Source organism: Strix uralensis, chromosome 1, assembly GCF_047716275.1.
Source record: "Strix uralensis isolate ZFMK-TIS-50842 chromosome 1, bStrUra1, whole genome shotgun sequence".
NCBI lineage: Eukaryota > Metazoa > Chordata > Aves > Strigiformes > Strigidae > Strix > Strix uralensis.
Genome location: NC_133972.1, coordinates 68,348,677 through 68,367,553, shown reverse-complemented (window position 1 = coordinate 68,367,553; position 18,877 = coordinate 68,348,677). Strand labels below are relative to the sequence as shown.

The following is an 18,877-nucleotide window of genomic DNA, read 5'->3' as shown; positions in this document are numbered from 1 at the left end:
CCTCTGCCCTCTTGGTAACTTGCCACACCTGCTAAGTCTCCTGCAAGCTTCCTGTTTCTGACTTAGCTTTTGAGAACTTCTTCAGCTATTTGCCCTCATAATTTCCTTTGTGCACACTGCCCGATGGTTTACACTACTGTAACCCTTGTGCTAGGTGTCAACAGCAGAAGCAGAGGAGCAGTTTATCTGGTGGGCTTTTTCTTGTTCCAAGAGTTTTCTAATATAAATATTTTAAAAAATCACAGGCAGCAGCTTGTTACCCTTTTAAAGAGTCTAGCTGTTCACTTCAGGGTCCCTCCAAAGAAATTATTTAACTGACAAAGAGTGAAAAAGAACAGGCCTCTGCACCCTTTCAAAGACAAAAATGTAAGGGCTGAGTGCTGACTTGTTTAGCCTTGCCAAAGGAAGACTGAGGGACACAAGGAGGGGGTCAGATCTCTTGCTATAAATACATCAGGGAGAAAAGTTATTCATGCTAAGAGACAATGCTGGCATAAGAACAACTGCATATAAACTAGCTGTGAATACATTTAGAATGAATACTGAAAGCTGATTTTCATCCAATGGAGCAGGAGAAGCAACAGCAGCACACATGTGCACAACGACATCCAAGTTCAAGAACAAGAATTTAACAGGAGACTGGACTCTGACACAGAAGACCCATTTTACTGTTGCATCCTTGTCATCTGTTCGACATTATAATTCATTGCAATAAAAGATTAATAACTTCATGAATAACTGTGTCGCGTGTTACACCCATGCATAAACCTCATGATGGCCATAGTGATGAATGACAGTCAAGTGCACTGAATGAAAAATTCCTGCCAGCCTACGCCTCACAGAAAAGGAATTAACATGACATACCAGAGTTTATCAGTCTCAGAAATAATCCCGATAAAGCATGTACATAACTCAACCTTCAATGTGTGGCTGACGCACCGATTTTGTACTCAGAATGCCATTTCAGCTAGGGGTTAGATTTCTCAACCCCCTCATGCTGCTCTGGAAGTTTTTCCAATGTAGTCACTGTGGAGGCACAGTTAAATGGGTACAGACATCTAAGAAGGTGACACCACATATTCTTCCTTGCTACAATGAAATATGCAGTGCAGGCAAAAGGCACTTTTATACCATTATAACTGCAAATGAACCAGGAAAATCATATGCTTTAACTAGACTTGAACCACTAACACAGACTCACATGAAGTTCTTGAAAGAAATCTTTAAGAAACAAAACTAAACCCGTTTCAGCACACAACCTATTCTTACTTCACAGCAAGAAGGTTTTGCTCATTAGCTGGTTTTGAATGCCAGAAGGTAACTAACTTTCAGAACAGACTGCCCTGTAACATTGTGTTGTGAAATTTCACATTCATAATTTTATTATAATATGAATAGAGGCGATATCTGAAGAGCAAAGAAAATGACTATACAAAGAATTTATAGAACATTCATTTACATAATGGAGACCTTTTGATGCTTCTTTACAGTTTCAAGAAAAAGGCAAAAATTTTCACTAGTAGGTAAATCCAAGAAGGAAACATTAAATTTTTAATGATACTGTTGGATACATGGAAACCATTTAATTAAAAACATGGCTTTTAGCATTTTTGTAGTTTTAACACTGCACTATTATAGTAGTACATTTACTAAGCAGGTTAATAGGAGTCTGGCTAAATACATGTGTCAACTTGCTGCCATTCGTTATGAAACTGCATATACACATCTACCAAAAACCTTGAAACAAAGTGCTGTATTAACTATTTAGTCTTGTATTTGCCATGAACATAAGTTTTGTGAATATCTTTCTACATCCACTACACAATGGTACATACTGAACTATTTTGCTTTGTGCATTTTTTAATCCATTAAAAAGCAAAAGCACGTGGCAATATACCATCCAAAGGAATGCATAATAGAAAATCTCCCTTCGAAACAGGGCAACTTCTTTTTTCCCCACTTACTAAGTAGAGCTAAACTCCCAGAAAACCCCACCAGGAGTGTCAGCGTTCAATTCTTTATGCTCTTGAATTAAGCAGGCCTTGAGAAAGCACAAGAAATACAAAAATAAGGCCCTGAATGGAAATGATAATACATGGGGGAAAAAAAGACACTTTCAGCCCAAAGGCCAACACTTGGTGTCCAACAAGACACACTAAAATTTAAGTATCATCTACAGAAGTGAAAAAATATAGTAAAAAATTCCTCCTCATTTCAATGCTCACAACACATCAGATTTAAATCTAATCGAGACTTAAATCTAATTGACGTGTCAGCTGAAGAAATTCACTGGGCTCCAACTGGCTGACTAGATTAAGCAACTGGGTTCTTGGTGCATCAAAAGAATATTAAAAGGAAACTTGTCCTCACATGTTTCAAAAGCTCCTAAAAGTAAGAACTGCATTCTTTTTTGGATGGTACATAAACACCGTTTAAGTAGGATACCTCTGTGTCAGAAGAACAGAATTATTTGGTACAAATCAGAGGCACTTGCCTTTGTTGCTTCAACGGTAGCTACTACGCTTTGGATTGCTTAACCCTTCTACACACATCCAATGCCCACTGCTACTAATACACCACTTCTTCGTCCAAACACATTAAACTTCAAATCTTTCTTCTCTCTTCTTCTCTTCCCCATTCCCTTCCTTTTAAAAAGTATAAAGTTATTTATACAAAGTTCATACTTACACAAATAATTTGTTAACACTTTGGCTACGATCACTAAGGTTTTCATGGTCCTAATACTTCAGAAAATAGGAAGAGAGCTGTTAATAAAAAACAGATCCAAATTTATACAGGACAAATGTAGTTCAAATTGGTGGAACCTTCTTACCATATAGCCCAACCAGAGTTTCCCATTTCATTTAACCATTATTTAGTAAAAGTGGATAAAAGGACTAAATCCTCCAAGTGGGTATAATTACTAGTTAATCCAGTGCCTCGTGCATCGGCATGGTGAATTCAGCATGTCATTTTACTCCTCAGGTTATTAATATAATGTTGACAGCCACACATCAAAGAAACAGAGGCAATGAAACTTTTCAGCACTGTCACACTGAAGCTGCTTTATTACCATCAGTTCTGATAAGGGGATCTAGTACTGCTCTTTTTGGAGTGAATGGGAATTGCACAGTAGACCTCAGCTGCTTACTATCCTCATGAAGGTTTCCACTGTAACTTACTATATCGATTTTCTGTAACGCTAACTAGCACTTTGTTATGCATTTAAAATACTCGTGTGTTTAGAAAGATACAGAGATATGTACAAGTGTGATGATTGTAGAAATCATGACATAAAAATGCTCTAAAGAAATGGGACAGTAACAAAATAAATTCCATTCCCTTTTGGTTTTCCTGACTCAAGAAATTATTAAAAAAAAAAAAGTAAACCAAAAATAGTTCCTGCAGGTTAAAAAAAGCCAAAAAAATTCCCAATACTCTAATAAAAAGGGGGCCAAAAGAATCCACAAATATAATTATGTATTAGGTAGGGGAACAAATGGTACTACCAGAACAGTACTGCAGAGACAGGAAATGGGAAGTATCTTGTCACTGTAAGACAAAAGCCAAAATACGAGACTCTTGTCTATAGTAAGGCACAGGCTACACACAGTTTTACTTATGCAAAACACCGCTAAAGAGGCAAAGCTCAACAGTGGTCTAGTTTAAGAATTTCCATATGACAAATCAAGATCTGAGATCTACTATAAATTATCTGGCACAGGTAAAAATATATAAATTATAAAATTTTCTTCTTTGCTTTTCCCTCATTTTTATCCTGTAATTATTAAAACAGAATCTTCCCTGCTTAGTTCTCTGTATAAAAAAATAGTAATACAAAAAAACCCAATTACAGACTAGATTTCCACAACTTTTTGTTCTGCCACCTCTCCCCTATTTAAAATTTTTCGAACTAGAACAGCCCAGCCTTAACACTAAATAAAGTCTCCCTGAATATTCCACATTGCCACTCCTTTCTTACCAGAAAACAACTTGCACAAACCTTCTCTTCACATACATCTTCCCTTTTCTCCATTCAGTTCCCATCACTGATCACATAAAGATGAAAAGAAGAGCAAATAGTCTTCCTGAGACCATCGTTCTCTTAAGAGCATGTTTACAAGGCCTATAGCTACCATTGCTGCAACTATGGCAAGTGTCTTTGTGGAGGTTATACAAAACATTTTCTGCACAAAAAAGCAGCACAGCCTAGTGAGTATTTCTGCTCCAATAAATGATGAGAAACAGCATGTGAAAATATATTAGAAACCCTTCAGGAGAAAAAATTTTCATTTATGCTTCATTCAGGTACAGGCTACGTGGGTTTGGGTGGCACCCAGCTTCTTTTGTTTTGTCCTTTGATATAAAAATGAAGAAATAATGCTTCGTTAAGTCAGAGGAATCTTCAAAGAAGAGGCTGAACTCTTGCAAACACAATGCAGATAGACCGTCCTCTGCTTTCCTTCTTGGGAATGACAAGGTTCAGACATTGCTGCTTTATAGGCTTTCTCCCTCTCACAGTGCTTTCTTGCAGTGAAGAGCTCCGAGTCAAGGATGGAAAGGCATCAGATCTTCTTCTGGGATCCGATCATGACCTTTGATACAAAGTTCACAATGGCGCTAGCAGGTTGCTCTGGATCATGCTCTGCAAATAGGTGGCATACGTTGTCTGTGGCACTGCCCTGCTTCCTGGCAACAAACCCAAATACTCTGCAAGGGCAACAACCACAGTATATCAGAGAACAGACAGCCAATGCCTCATTTCATAAAGCAAAAAAGATACTGCAGAAACCAAAAGCACAAATCAGACCTCATCTGTTCTGATGGACAAGGTCCTGTGTGACTGCTGAACAGTGGCACAGATGCACCAGCCAACTGAGGAGGTCCTGAGGGGCTCATGATGGCCAAAATCAGGAAAGGAAACCATTCCCTTCCTTCTACTCTGCCTATATTTCATTCTGTACTGTTTGCTGTCAGAGACATGCTGCTGACCCTGGGGATGTATTTAATCTGATTCAATATTGCTATTCTCTTATCTACCTTGGGGGGTGGGGTGGTGGTGTGGTGTGGTGTGGCATGTCAGGAATTGCCTCAAGAAAGGTTTTGAGGACCACACATCTCAGTGGACAGAGTACTGGAAATAGGAGTTAAGCCATCTATTTCTGTTTCTTTCCAGAAATCAGTGCCTGAGCTCTGTTTAGTTTTTTTTCTTTTGGTGAAAGGGGGACAACAACGTTTGCCTTCAACAGAAAACACTCTGCAATGCACTGGTAATTATATATTTATGCCACACACTAGTATTACTAGGAGTGTTTTCATCTGTGTGCAGTGTGTGGGATTATTTTTTTAAAGCTATCAGTCTAAGTCAGACAAGTACACTTGCGTTAGTTTTGCTGGACAAGTGGAACGCAAAACTGAGTAGCAAATGGCTGTTTTCATTTCTGAAACTTCAGACAAATCACAGACCTGCAACCTAAACAAACCACACTAGCCCTGGCTCCAGACATCCCACCATCACATAATTAGGTCCTGACTTGCAGAGGTGCAGATGAAGTAACTAAAGTCTAATTACAGTGGGCAGAGAGACTTTTGTCTCTGAACAGCTGCTTTCCCTTCTACATCTCTGACAATTTAGAGCACTAAGAAACTGGTGACTGTAATAAAACATTCAGTTTTAAGAGAGACTCAGACAAGTGTCCACTTACTTTGCAGAAAGGCCATCTTTCATCCATCTTGTTGTTCATTAAGAAAGTGGTAAAACAAAAAAAGGAATGGAGAAATAAAAATGAAACCTATGTTAGTTTTTTGTAGATCAACAATACAAAAACATATTAGAAATACTGCTTGTCTTCCTTACTTTCTGTCCTGTGGATCCAAAGCACAGAAAATAACAGTGTTGACTGGATAATGTCGCCGAAAAAAGAGTCTGGATAGGAAGAAATAAAACAAGTTTTAGGAATAGTTAAGATGCTTAAAACTTTAAACAATAAACAGATCTGAAAAATAAATTATATTTAATCTAAACTTAATAATGACGCTACATTCTTTTTGCTCTGAGTGACTTTGAAAGCCACCTGAACTGCTCCAACCAAATAAATACATGTTTAAAATAGTAACATCAAGTTTTTGAACGAAAAGAGAACTGACCCTCAAGCTAAGAAAAATAACTGAAAGCATGAAATATATTTTTTCTAAAAGCTGACCATTTAGATACTGTGTCAGTGGGAAATGCAACTTCTTGGAAATTGGAATAACTTGATTATATTAGATTTCAAAATATAAGCACCCCTAGGCATTATAATATAAGGTTTTGTCCTTGATCTGCTATAAACACTTGCAGACCCCATGGAATGAAGAAGTCTGGCACTTTTTTTTTTAAACCTATAATGAATTCCTGTTGTCCCTCCTTTGTTATTGTCAGTTTTCAGATCTAAAGACTCTGTGGTAGCCTTAATAGCATTCAGTACAAAGTAAATATAAATTAACTTTTTATCACAGTATTTTACAGGCTATCCAAAGCACTATTTCAAATAGTGGAGATGCAGAGTGTCTGCTTAGGCCAACTCAGCAATACTGGTGAAAGATACCGTGAGGATAAAATATTTCACAGAATAGGTTGAATATCAAATGCTGGCAAAGCCATTACTTTCCCTTTATATAAGAAATAACAACAATGAAAAAAATGCCATGGCAAAGTGACGTTCCAGAGGTAAAAGCTGCCACGTAGAGGTAATGTCCAAAGCTTAAAACATTAATTCTCCACTACTGTAGATAGCTGACACTACCACTGTCATTCTTTAGACAATCCTATTATCCTCTGAGGCAGCGACTGCAGAATGTAACTAGGAAAATCAAATCAACAGCAGTCAACACTTGTTGGGGACAAGGATGGATATTCTCTTCCCATCCCATGTTTGCTTACTTTCTTTGATTATCTGTCAATGTGATTCCCTGCGCAGACACCTTGAAATGGACAACGGTGGAGATGGGAGAAGGATCTTGCATCAGTGTGAGGCTCAACGCTTTCTGTACTGCCTGGTAGCCCGTGAGAGACTCCATCTCCACTGAATTCAGGTACCAAACATTACATGCTGTAATGAAAGAGGGGAAAGACTTTGAGAAGACATTACCCAGGAGCAAGCAAACAGGTACCTTCTGAACAAAACCAAACATAATGTAAATTTTCCACATTTGTAAAGCAAACAGGGAAGACTTGCAGCAAACTACCAAACCTTCTAAGTGTTCCTTACCTCATCCCACTGTTGCTTCATAGTTTAAGACTGTAATTTTAGAGGTCGTAGGTCTTTTGCTGTCCCTTTGGTTTTAGTACCTTTATATTTAAGCCAATGACTGTATTTATCTATTACCCACAAATCCTGAAATTTAAATAAATACAAGACAGAGGCAGAGAAAGAGGCCGCTTATAGGTACTGCTACAACAAAGGCATTCCTGAGGGAAAGAATGGGGATATTTTGCTTTTAATTTCCATTACAGCAGCCAATAAGAAAATATACACTTTTTTGCAGCATACACACATTTTACACTTTCAAATGTTATTTAAACTATATATATAGGAAAGCATTCACTTGTTTGGCAAGACAAGAATATTTTCACCTCATAAAGAATTGAGGGTTGCTGCAAAGCTCACTTCTCTTTAATTCCATAGTGTTTTATATGTTTAGCAATTTTAGGGCAAAAAAAAATGCTTCTGCATTGAGAAAAATTACTGACTTATGTACTTTTAGGTCTATTCTTTACCTCAGCATGCACTTACTTTTAAAAGCCCTATTCCTCTCCTAAACATCTTAGTAACTTCTGAAGTATCTCTATAAAATAAAAGTTAATTGGTTTCTAAGGCTACTGAACAGTTAATTTTTTTACCTGGCCTCATATCAAATCTGCAGTGAGCACCAGGTAAAGAAGTACTAGTATTATATAGCATTATGTAGTAGTACTATAGTACTACATGGTAACAGTGCCATATAACACTATACAGTATTAATGAGATATATATAACATATATCATTAATAGAATTATTCACACGCTTAAATACTTTGGGACTGTGGTATAGAGTCAGATTTACAAGCAGATTAAGAACATTTTTGAAACAGAAAAGCCCTCTTAGTCTTATTCTACAGCACAAGTGAGAATGATTAAACACATCTGAAGCTAAACACTGGTACCAACAGATTTTGTGTTTTGGTAAAAACATTTGTGTAGGTATCCAGGTCAGAATTTACAACTCTGGCAGCTGATGCATGCAAATTACCATGATAATATTTAACTTGCTTAGCAGTTTAGCTTGGCTTCCCAACTTACTAGGAAAGCAAAGATTAAATTAAATCTAATAGCTTCTATTTTCATATGGCTGTTCCGTACACTGACTGAAGCTTTCTCCTATGACTATCTAGATAAAATGCACAGCTAGACATTGGCACTTTCGAAACAACGAAGCAATTGTACAGTTAAAGACCGTGCAAGCCTATATTTCATTCTAGCATGATGATCAGCCCAATAACTTCAAGCTCTGAACTCTGTCAGTGAAAGAAGGGATCCAGAGATTTTATTTATGTGATTAGTAAGTGTAAAATTTCCCAAACATATTTGCGCATTGGTGTCATAGTTTCAATAAACTTTGTTTGAATCAATTACTATACAATTCATGCAGAGAGGGATTTAAGATGATGAATGGCAAGTTCAAAGAGGCCTTCCTCACTGAACAGCTTTCTGTCATGTCTATCCAAAATTGTAAATAACATTCCAAACCTCTTCTCACATCATTACTGTGTATGTTTGGTACAGATTTAAAACTCTCCATTATCCTGTGAGGCTTTCCCACCACAGGAAGCTTGCCTTGTTTCACAGTCTTACTCCTCACCACTTCTGAGACCCAGGTGAAGTGCTTTCATTCCTCTTCTGCCACACACTGCACTGATGTCAACAGATTGTGTTCAGGTTTTATTTCTAAATGAAATAGCCAAGCATTTTGTCTAGATTGTCCTCAATGTGATAGTTCAAAAGCAGTCACCAAATACAGTAGATTCCTTTACCTCTGTAGCACAAAAAATAATAAATGGAACCTTTTTCAAAAGTGTTGGAAAGTGCAAAAATGTCAGCTTAAAAAGGAGATTACAGGAAAGGAAAGGTAATGAGAAAGACTGAAAGATTTCTCATTTAAGAACACTGTGCATGGTCTGATGGGAGTATCGAATGACAGCAGTCCCACAGAAACCATACTCAAGGCTAAAACAAATGGAAGACATCTGTGTCTTTTGTGAAATGAAGCTGCCCTGCAGTATTGCTGCTCTCGTCTTCCACAGGTGGCATTTTGTAGTCACGTCCATTCTACCACCAACAGCTACGCCATTTTGAGTAACCCTTGCTGATTTTAGACTGGGAATGTGCTTTGTTCAGAATGCTTAGCCCCTTGACTGTATTAGTGGAAACAGATATGAAGAATTGGATTTATTTGGGGCCAAAGATTTTGCTGCTGAACAGGAGGGTTAATACAGCAAAGTCTGTTCTAGGGCAAAAGCCACTTATCTAGTCTTACTGTCTAGTCTTCAATTGTCACTCTCTAGAAAGCAAAGGATTTCTGGTCAGCTTCTGCATTTAGATAATGACTAGAAACGTTATTAGGTTTTTCAGACAGCTATAAAAAATGATCATTCCAGGAAAACACATCTTCATTTTTTTAACTTGTGGACTGGGAGAAGGGTGGGGGGTAAAGTAGGGCAGGGAAAAAGTGCATCTGCTTTGACTAAACTGCAGGTGCTCACGCAAGCTCAGATAGTTGCAAAATAAACAATTTACTTTGGGTCTGCACTTCAGTGTTGAACTCCACAACCCCACAACCTGAATGTCTCTACGACTGGAGAAGGACCTCTGAAACATGGAAGATCAGTGGGACATGATGTATCAAGGCAAAAAAACCTCTGAGAATCTCTCCTAGTTAATTTATGTACTCAGGTTTGAAACCCTTGTTAAAAACCAAAACCAACAACGTAACAGGGAAAAACCAAATGTGCTAAGTTCCCCAAATGATCCATGATGTGACAGCCCCTCTAAGGACTTATGTGACTACTGTCCCAACTGAAGTAAGAATTATTTCTTTTTCTTTGGAAAGCACTGCCTGAGCAAGGAGAAACCATCATTTCTCAAAAGACAACACATGCCCCTTTTGCTGGGTTTTCAAGAGAGAAAGTTTTACAAAAAATTCATTCTCCTTGTTTTTCCCTCTGTTGGCCACAACAAACACCACCAGCACTGGCAGACAGAAAGTGCAACACGTGCTCACTCCTGGCACAGCCTTGCAAAGGCTTGCCATTGCCTGAGCCACACATTCCTGCTTGATTACAGCACTCACAGTGGTACTTCAAATTTTTAAGTGAAAGCAGATTGCTGCACAAGCAAGGAGTAACACTCTCTCTCTCCAGAGCTGCTCAGCCTGGCAACCACCCCCTTCTGAAGTGCGCTAAAATGGGTGAGGGCAATGAGGTAGCATTCTTATAAAGGCATGCTTGGTCACAACACATTTGCTTGTGGCTCCAGTGGTAGGCTAAACTCAAAGGAGAGTGGCAAATGTAGTGTATTCTCCTGCTCTAATGGGCCCAATTGGGTGGACAGACAGATCCTGAGGAGAATTCACAGCAGCCTGAAAACCAGGGACCATGGGAGAGCATGGACAGGATCCCCTGGGCATGCCCATGGCACAGGGGAATAACACAGTGGCTGCGTTTCTGCTAAAGACAGTCTTAAGCCTACGAAGTAATAAAGGTGCACTTGGACGCCACCACGCTTTTTCAGACAGGCTATTTCACTAGCTGTCTCTGGGTCAGCTGCACACAAACACCTCTATTTGAGGGCAATACAGACAGTACCAGTGCACAGCATCCCATCATTTGGAGGTAATGTTATCAGGGTTCTTCTGTCACAGCAGTAAGCTCACGGTAAGACAACTTAACTTGCCAGAATGGCTGCTGCAGTATGCATGAGAATCCATACGACAGCATCCAATGGAAAAGACACTGGACATCTCTCAACAAGTGATCACTCAGCATCAAGTGAAGCACAGGGCAACGTCTTTACAGAACGGGTAGTTAGGCATTGGAATAGGCTGCCCAGGGAGGTGGTGGAGTCCCCATCCCTGGAGGTGTTCAGGAGGCGGGTTGACATAGCACTTAGGGATATGGTGTAGTTGGGATCTGTCAGTGCTAGGTTAACGGTTGGACTAGATGATCTTCAAGGTCCCTTCCAACCTAGATGATTCTGTGTGATTCTGTGATTCTGTTTTTTAATTTTTTTTTCCAGATTAATGGGACAGTAAGAATTTTCCATTATGCTGAGAATTTAACTCTACTGAACACTTTCCACAGTTGCCTTTTGCAGACCTTGGATATAGTTCATGAACCTCTGCAATCACAGGTTGAAAATATCTTGTCTAAGTTCATCAGTTATGAAAACAATGTCACCGCTTAAAAATTGCTCTGCTTGAACCAACTTATGTGTACCTCATGTTCTCATGTAAGACATGACTGGAAAGCAAACACAGGGTTGTAGAACTTAGGAGCTGGTTGCAGAAAACAGAAAGAACTTGGTACATATCCTCACAGTGACCTCTACACTTCTACATAGCACTCTAAATTTAACTGCTCCCTTTAAACATCCTTCAGTCCAGTCTAAGCTTCAGCTTCTCCCAGCCTGCAAGATACAAAATTTGGTGACAGTCAAATGCAAGGAAAAAGTTTAACAGACCTGCACCCTGTTTGAGAAGCTCCGCTGCTGAGTTTGCAGCAGTTTGTGGAGAAGTTTCTGCTATCTCCTCCAAGGGATCTGCAAACAGAAAACACTGTCCATGTCTTGTTTGGACTTGAATTGACAAATCAATGCACACGGTCAAGTATGAGTTTAGCTTTTGTAACTGTGATCTCATCTACTGGACAACTCTTGGCCAGAAACATGAAACAATCTTGTATCTGCAACTATAATCATTCATGTGGTTTTTGTGCTGCATCGGTTTTTTTGCCTCCAGCACTGCACGAGGGATGCTCGACCTTTACTTCCCAACAGTGAAAGCCATAACTACATAGCATATGCTGCAGGAACACGCAGGTCGTGACATTAAAACAATACAAACAGCTATATGCCCTCATTGCAACCTCAAAATTTTTAAAATAATTTTTATTATCTCATTTAATTTGTATAATTTACACTAATTCAGGCACAAAGACTTTGTGTTTCTATGATTAAATCAATTAATTGTATTTTTATTCAGAAAATGATAATATAATCCTTCTTTCTTCATACTTACACAGAAAACAAACATCTGAACTATTAAGACTGCAGTGCAATGTTTACCTCCCAGTCTTCTGTTAAAATTAGTGAGAAAACTGTTCATCGGGATATTATTTTAATTATATAAATGCATGTAAAAAGATCTCACTTACTGCTGTATTTAACATGGTGTATGCTGTCTTGGAATACATTCAAATGAGGAAGAGGGCAGTAATATGGTGTGTGACACTATTCACATGTTTAGGGTCATGCATATGCTCCATGCACTGTGCCCAGAATCATTAACCACAGGTGATCACCTTAAAATGCGTGATCATATCAGATTCAGAAATAAACCCAAAATAAAGTTTCACTGTGGTATGTTTATTCAGGACAAGGCAAATATTTCAGTCCTACACCTCTGCCAGAACAGAAGGAGCTTTTCATTTTAGGTGAGGAGGATAATGAGAACAAGCTCACCTACCACACTGGTTTGTCATATAAAGAGATCTCTGGACACATCTACCATAGTGTGTTTTTGTGCTAAAATAGTTTCATTAATGTATTTGCATAATTCAAATGCTATGTTTGAACACTGACATATGGCCTTTAACAAAGACTTAAAGAGTTCAGTAGAAAACCACAAGAATGTTTAACATTTCAATAATACATCTGGTGTTAACTTCATGTGGGAGAGTAACAGACAACTCAATTATGGGGCAAGCATAGCTACATTTTGCTGTTGTCTTAGAGTGGTTTATGAAATCACCATAACCAAAATTAGAATTACATTCCTGTGATGCAACACAGGCTTTTTGATTGTTTACTTAAACAGTATTTGGACCTGTGTAAGTTGCTACTTCCTTCCTGCCAATGTCATTCAGGGAACCTTCTGTTCTTTACCTACTTGCCTTCCCTAACGCTCTTTTGCCACTCAGACCTGAATGAGTGGTTACATCTAACCATACATGGGCATAATTTAATGTTCAAGAAGTACGTTCGTCTTCCTACATGCTAGATTGCTGTGTGGATTTCCATGATGCATCTATGTTTATGACTGGAATAACACAGTACTAGCCTGCTCACAACTACAGCTTGGACAAGAGCCATCAGCAGTACTGAAGATCCACTCTTAAAACACAGCTTCCTTCCCTGTGTACTCTTGCTTAGATCTCGACTTGTGACGTGTTCACCTGCCTTTAGACACTGGCACTTTGAAGCAGAGCTTGGCTGTGTATATCTCTTCTGTACTGTAACGAGCATACCTCTGTCTGGGATGAGGAGCTTGCAGGGCAATGCCAGTGGAGTGATGGAATGCTGATACACCAGAGCTGTCAAACTCCCTGTGGTCAGAAGAGTAACAAGACACGCACAGTTAACTTGGTAGACAACAAGAATGCTTAACAGTTATGTCGGGTCTCAAGTATTCTATAGATCAAGGCCCCCCACCCCCCAATTCTTCTGGCACTTAAGTCAAGACCTTCTTCAGTCAACTTTAGTGTATTCATGTTTCCTAGCACTGTCCCAGTTGGACGTACTTGAACTCATTAATCACAATCATATGCTCCCTTTCCCTGCTTAAACACACTGCTTAGGTTATCCTAACCTAAATGGCTTTGCTGCAAAGGGAGAAAGCACAAAAATGACAAACAGTAAATTCCTTTCAATGCTCTTTAACTTCTGCTACATTAAATATAGTAAAATCTTATGAAGATGGTAAGAGCACAAGGGGTCAATGCTATGTGATGAGGCAGAGAAAGAGCAAGGATTTCTGCCTCTTAGACACTTAGTCTCCACTGTCTAGTGCTTTGTCTACACACACCTACATTTTGTGCTTCTAGAAGTATAAAAAATGGTCTAAATAAAAATTCCTCCATTCAATGCAGCAGTGATGTATGTAGCATTCTCTATTAAATTGTTCTTTTCTATTCAAAGTGATTTTTGTCATTTGGACTTGGCTTAATTAAAATAATTAAACATTAGTCATCCTTGACATTAGCATGTGAGACTATAATGAGTGAGAGGAAGACGCAATATTGACCAGACTGTACAAAAAGCCATCCTTCAATTCCATTTACTAACAAACATTGAACGTTATAATCACGTGCTTGAGAAAAATCACACTTGAATCAAAAACCTCATTTTTAAAGCCCATCAAAAATTTATTTGAAATGGAAAGATGACCCAATTCTGCAAGAGTCTTACAGAAACACAAAGACCAATTGATATATTAGTCCTTCACTGTCTTATCCATGTAAGTGTGTGAGTGCCTGCCTACCTACTTCATGAAGCAGTTTAAGGCTGTATACACTGAAAGATTAGGAGATGCTCAAATGAAATGATTAGTAAGGCTACATATGTGCCATAAACAGGTACTTCAAGATCAAGGTAGGCCTGGGCTAAAAATTCTGATTTGAAATAAATCTCACGCCAAACACTGACAAAATTCAACCTGCCTTTACTTCAAATAGGATTTTTCATTTTATACTTGTTCACTTTACGGTAGATGACCCTTTCATGGGTGTATTGGGTGTATGTGACAAGGCTGGTAGCAGGAGGTGGGAGGGCTGCAAGGTGACCTCTGTGGGAAGAGGCCAGGGGGCTGCCCCATGCCGGACACAGCCAGCTCCAGCAGACCCACTGCAGAGCACCACAGAGCCACAGGCGGGATGTCTCTGGGAAAGCCTATCTAAGATAGGGCAGAAAAGCCCACACAGGGCAAGAAGGGAACACAAAGGGTGAGACACAGCAAAGGGAACACCACAGTCAGGGGCGGAAGAGGAGAGGAAGGTGCTCCGAGCACCCAAGCTGACATCCTGCACCCTGCAGCCTGTAGAGGATGTCACACTGGAGCAGATGGAAGTTTCCTGAAGGAAGTGTGGCCCATGAAGAGCGCATGCTGGAGCAGATTTGCTTTCCCCAAAGGATGGCAGCCCACACCTCAGCAGGGAAGAAGTGGGAGAGGGATGGAGCAGCAGAGAGGAACTGATCTGTAATGACCATACACTCCCCACTCCCTCCTGCATTGCCTGCAGTGAGGGTGAGGAGTCTGGGGGAAAGCAGTGAAGCTAAACTTGGGAAAAGGGGAAGGAAAAGTGTTATTTTAACGTCTTTATTTCTCACTACCTGAACATCGATTTTAATTGGCAAAAAAAATAAATTAATTTTTCCCCAAGTTGAGTCTCTCTTGTCCGTGGTGTAAGTGGTTAGCAACCTCCCTGTCTTTAACTCGACCCATGAGCTTTCTCATCCTATTTTCCTCTCCTGCCCCATGGAGGAGGGCAAATGAGTGAGCATCTAGGTAGGTGTTTGGCTGTTTGCCATAACAGGCAATGCACTTTCATCATATGACATTAGTTAGGCTGACACAGCATAATGTACTTTGTGAATGTCCTATCCTTGTGTCATTTTAGCCAGCTAGTATACAGTATAAATATAGCAGAGGACAAAATAAGGCAAAGGTCCTGAATCAGTAAGACCCGTAACAGCCATCTAGCTCAGCTGTCTGCAGTGGCACTGGTAGTGGTAGACAAGTTTGATCGCTTTAATGTTGGCCACGTGCATCTGTGCTAGAGTGCCCTGCAAGTAGACTTAAGGTAAATGTGTACAAGACTCCTATAACCTTAGAATGGGTTTCTACAGAAATCATCAGAACTTGAGCAAAGTATTCTCTTATTTGCACTCCATCCAAGCCTATAAAACAGCTCTGGCAAATGCTAACTGTTTCCATTTTCTGTGTCCCTGTGATGCACAGTACTTACCAAAATATGGTTCATTTGGGCATCCTTTCAAGCGCACCCCCTTGTGAGTGCATTCAATCAGAAAATGCCTTACAAGTTCATTTGACAAATCTCCAACTGTGTTGAAAAAGAAAAAGCAAGCTCATGAAGAGAAGCAATGAACAGACAACAGTCTTACAAATTAGCAGGTCTTTATGAAGCGGTTTTCCACATTACCACCAAATGTTTTATATGCAGCATGCAAAGAATACATTAGACCTGCTTTGCTGCAAGGTTACAAGCTCTAATAAAAAGGCCATTTTGCAAAAAACAAGCAAGCAAATAGTTCACTTTAGACAACGACAGGAAAAGGTTTTATAATCACAAGTGACTGACATCCAAATATACACTGGCGTCCAAAATGTCCAAGCATGGTCCCAACTACAGACAGGAACAGAAAGTTGGAAAATGAACAGTTAGAAATTCTGATGCACTTGCTTATTAGAAGAATTAGTATCCAATGTGACAAGGGGGTACAAATATGATAGAATACTCAGATTTCTAGTGACAGTTCTGCTCGCAGAACTTTTCCAGATTAAGAGAAGATTTAGCTATACAAAGGTAACAATGCCAAGTCTCTCAGTTAATTTTTAAGTTTTAAAATGTTTGCAGTTTCATGCTGTCTTTGCTCCTGAAAACAAACAACTACATGAAACACTCAGGTTTCACTACATTTTTAAAGAGTTTTTATCTCTCAGGAATCTAGGACAAATCAAAACTGTGAAGTTAGATGTAATGAGGAAATTCAAAGTCCAAGAGGCATATAAAAATTCCCTTGAGATTTAGCAGTCTTTTAAACATATACATACATATGCACACATATAATTAAGACAACTTCATTATTTCTTGAAAGACCGGTTCACAGTACTTCACACCTGACTACAAACTGAATCTCTCTCCAAGAATTAGAGGGTTATCTCATAGCAATGGGACAAAGCTATCCAACCATTCAAACCTTAACAGAAGAGCCACAAACACAAATGCTCCCTTTGACTCTGATCTATCAGCCATAGTCCAGTAAACACACAACATCAAGGGTGGACTTTCAGGCTAATACAGATGAACACATTAATCTGGACAGCAGAAACTTCTATGCAAGCAAATACTGCAAAGATCACCTTTTCAAACAGCTGTCTGCTGTTATGCTCTCACAGTATTAAAAATAAATTACTACAAGGGTATGTGGGAAGGGGAAGCCTGGAACGAGAAATCCTGCAGGAAACTGAACAAATCTGTGCCTTCTGGGATGAAACAGTGGGAACTGAAAAAGCTAAATATCACAGAGTGAGAAGCAGAAGAGTGCTAGAGTCTCAACTAAAATTTTCTCTTACTGCTACTTGCCTGTGGTACAACTACATAAACACGCTCTTAAAGGCTACTACAGTTTGAACTTTTCTCCCTGGACTTCACTGGTTTGATGAAAGAAAAAGGTTACTAAGAACACCTATAGCCACTCTCCATTTGCTTTCATGTTGTTGCCATCACCACCCTAGTGCACCCCTGGTGTCTTTGTTAAATATGACATTGCAGTGGTTCTGTTAATGTTTCTTGGCAATAAAAAGAAGGATCACACAGCAAATTTTTATTAGAAATTGTCTCAAGATACCAGATTAAGTGCACAGAATTTGAAATTGTAATAGAGGTGGGCTGCTAACCTTGTTCCAGAGCAAGCAGGAAATCTTAAAAAAACCCACCATCAACAGCTAACCAACCAACCCCAGACAAAACCACACTTCCATAACATGACACTAAGAATCACTGCTTTCCTGTGATCTCAGTTGCTACCTCTCTACGCATCATGTACTAATGAAACACAATAAGCCTTGTAAAATTAAAATAGCAGCAATGAAAATCACCCCACTACCCTTACAGTAACACAAATTGAGCCAAGAACATTATAGATACTGAGGCTGCTGAGTTTCCATACATCGATTAATGCTTTTGATATGTTCTCCTCATTTCACCTTTCACAACTATCAGGCGCAAGTTATACATGGAGGCACTGGAGCTGGGAGAGTAAGTTTATTTCATCACTTCTTTTAAACAACTATAACCTTTCCTTAGGGAACCTCCTCAGATTTATATCTAATGTAGAACTGTTTCAAAACGAAACCTTGGGGTTAAAAATATTCAACCTTCCAGCCAAGTGAAAGCTTTACATGGTGGTATGTGAATCAAATGAAGACTTGTGATTGCTAGAGAGGACCCATTACCGAGATGGGGTTTGTTTTCTATTAGGTTGATAAGGTACAATACATGCAGAGCCACAATGAACGTACATTTACAAGCCATGGTGAAACTGTAAAGTACAACAGACAACTTAACCAGTCTCATTTAACAAGGTACCAAATGAAGCCTGTAATTCAAGTTGCACTTACTAGAAGAGGGGAGATTCCTCCAGGTTATTACCGAGTAATAAGGACTTCCTACTAAGCATGGCTTGTTAAATAAAAGATAGAAGGCATACAGTACCTTTCTTGTTTAACTGCAGCACAGAAGGAGGTGGTGTAGCAACTTTCATTGCTAGCCCATAGGCTCCCCGGAAGGAATGACTGTCTCGAACAATGAATGACCCAGGTTCCTTGTCCTTGAGAACAGCAATGGCTGCAAAGGATTCCAGGAAAAAAAGAAAAATAGTTCCAGAACAATGCACACACCCAAGAAGTACAGAAGTGCAGATCTATAATTAAGACGAGACTAAAGGAAATAAGATCCTTTTCTCTGTCTCCATTGCTGTAGAACAGAATAGAGTCAAGCATATTTGGGGGATCTGAGTGGAAACATCTTGTGGAAATCATACAGACACTTATTTCAAGTACAGAT

General features: G+C 39.2%; 1 protein-coding gene across 5 annotated transcripts in view; it reads right to left on the bottom strand.

The window, feature by feature from the left end:
- Nucleotides 1-645: 645 nt before the first annotated feature.
- Nucleotides 646-18,877, bottom strand: part of TNS3 (tensin 3) — a 241,463-nt gene continuing 223,231 nt past the window's right edge. For 4 of the 5 annotated variants that reach the window (XM_074869796.1, XM_074869804.1, XM_074869823.1 and 1 more), the window contains 8 exons: nucleotides 18,527-18,658; nucleotides 16,037-16,132; nucleotides 13,541-13,618; nucleotides 11,757-11,834; nucleotides 6,923-7,091; nucleotides 5,858-5,926; nucleotides 5,706-5,732; nucleotides 646-4,710 (listed from right to left, as the gene is read on the bottom strand). In XM_074869796.1, the coding sequence (XP_074725897.1) occupies nucleotides 4,566-4,710; nucleotides 5,706-5,732; nucleotides 5,858-5,926; nucleotides 6,923-7,091; nucleotides 11,757-11,834; nucleotides 13,541-13,618; nucleotides 16,037-16,132; nucleotides 18,527-18,658 (794 nt within the window). In that variant the 3' untranslated portion in view covers nucleotides 646-4,565. The remainder of the gene's footprint in view (nucleotides 4,711-5,705; nucleotides 5,733-5,857; nucleotides 5,927-6,922; nucleotides 7,092-11,756; nucleotides 11,835-13,540; nucleotides 13,619-16,036; nucleotides 16,133-18,526; nucleotides 18,659-18,877) is intronic. The other variant, XM_074869814.1, reaches the window with a different exon arrangement.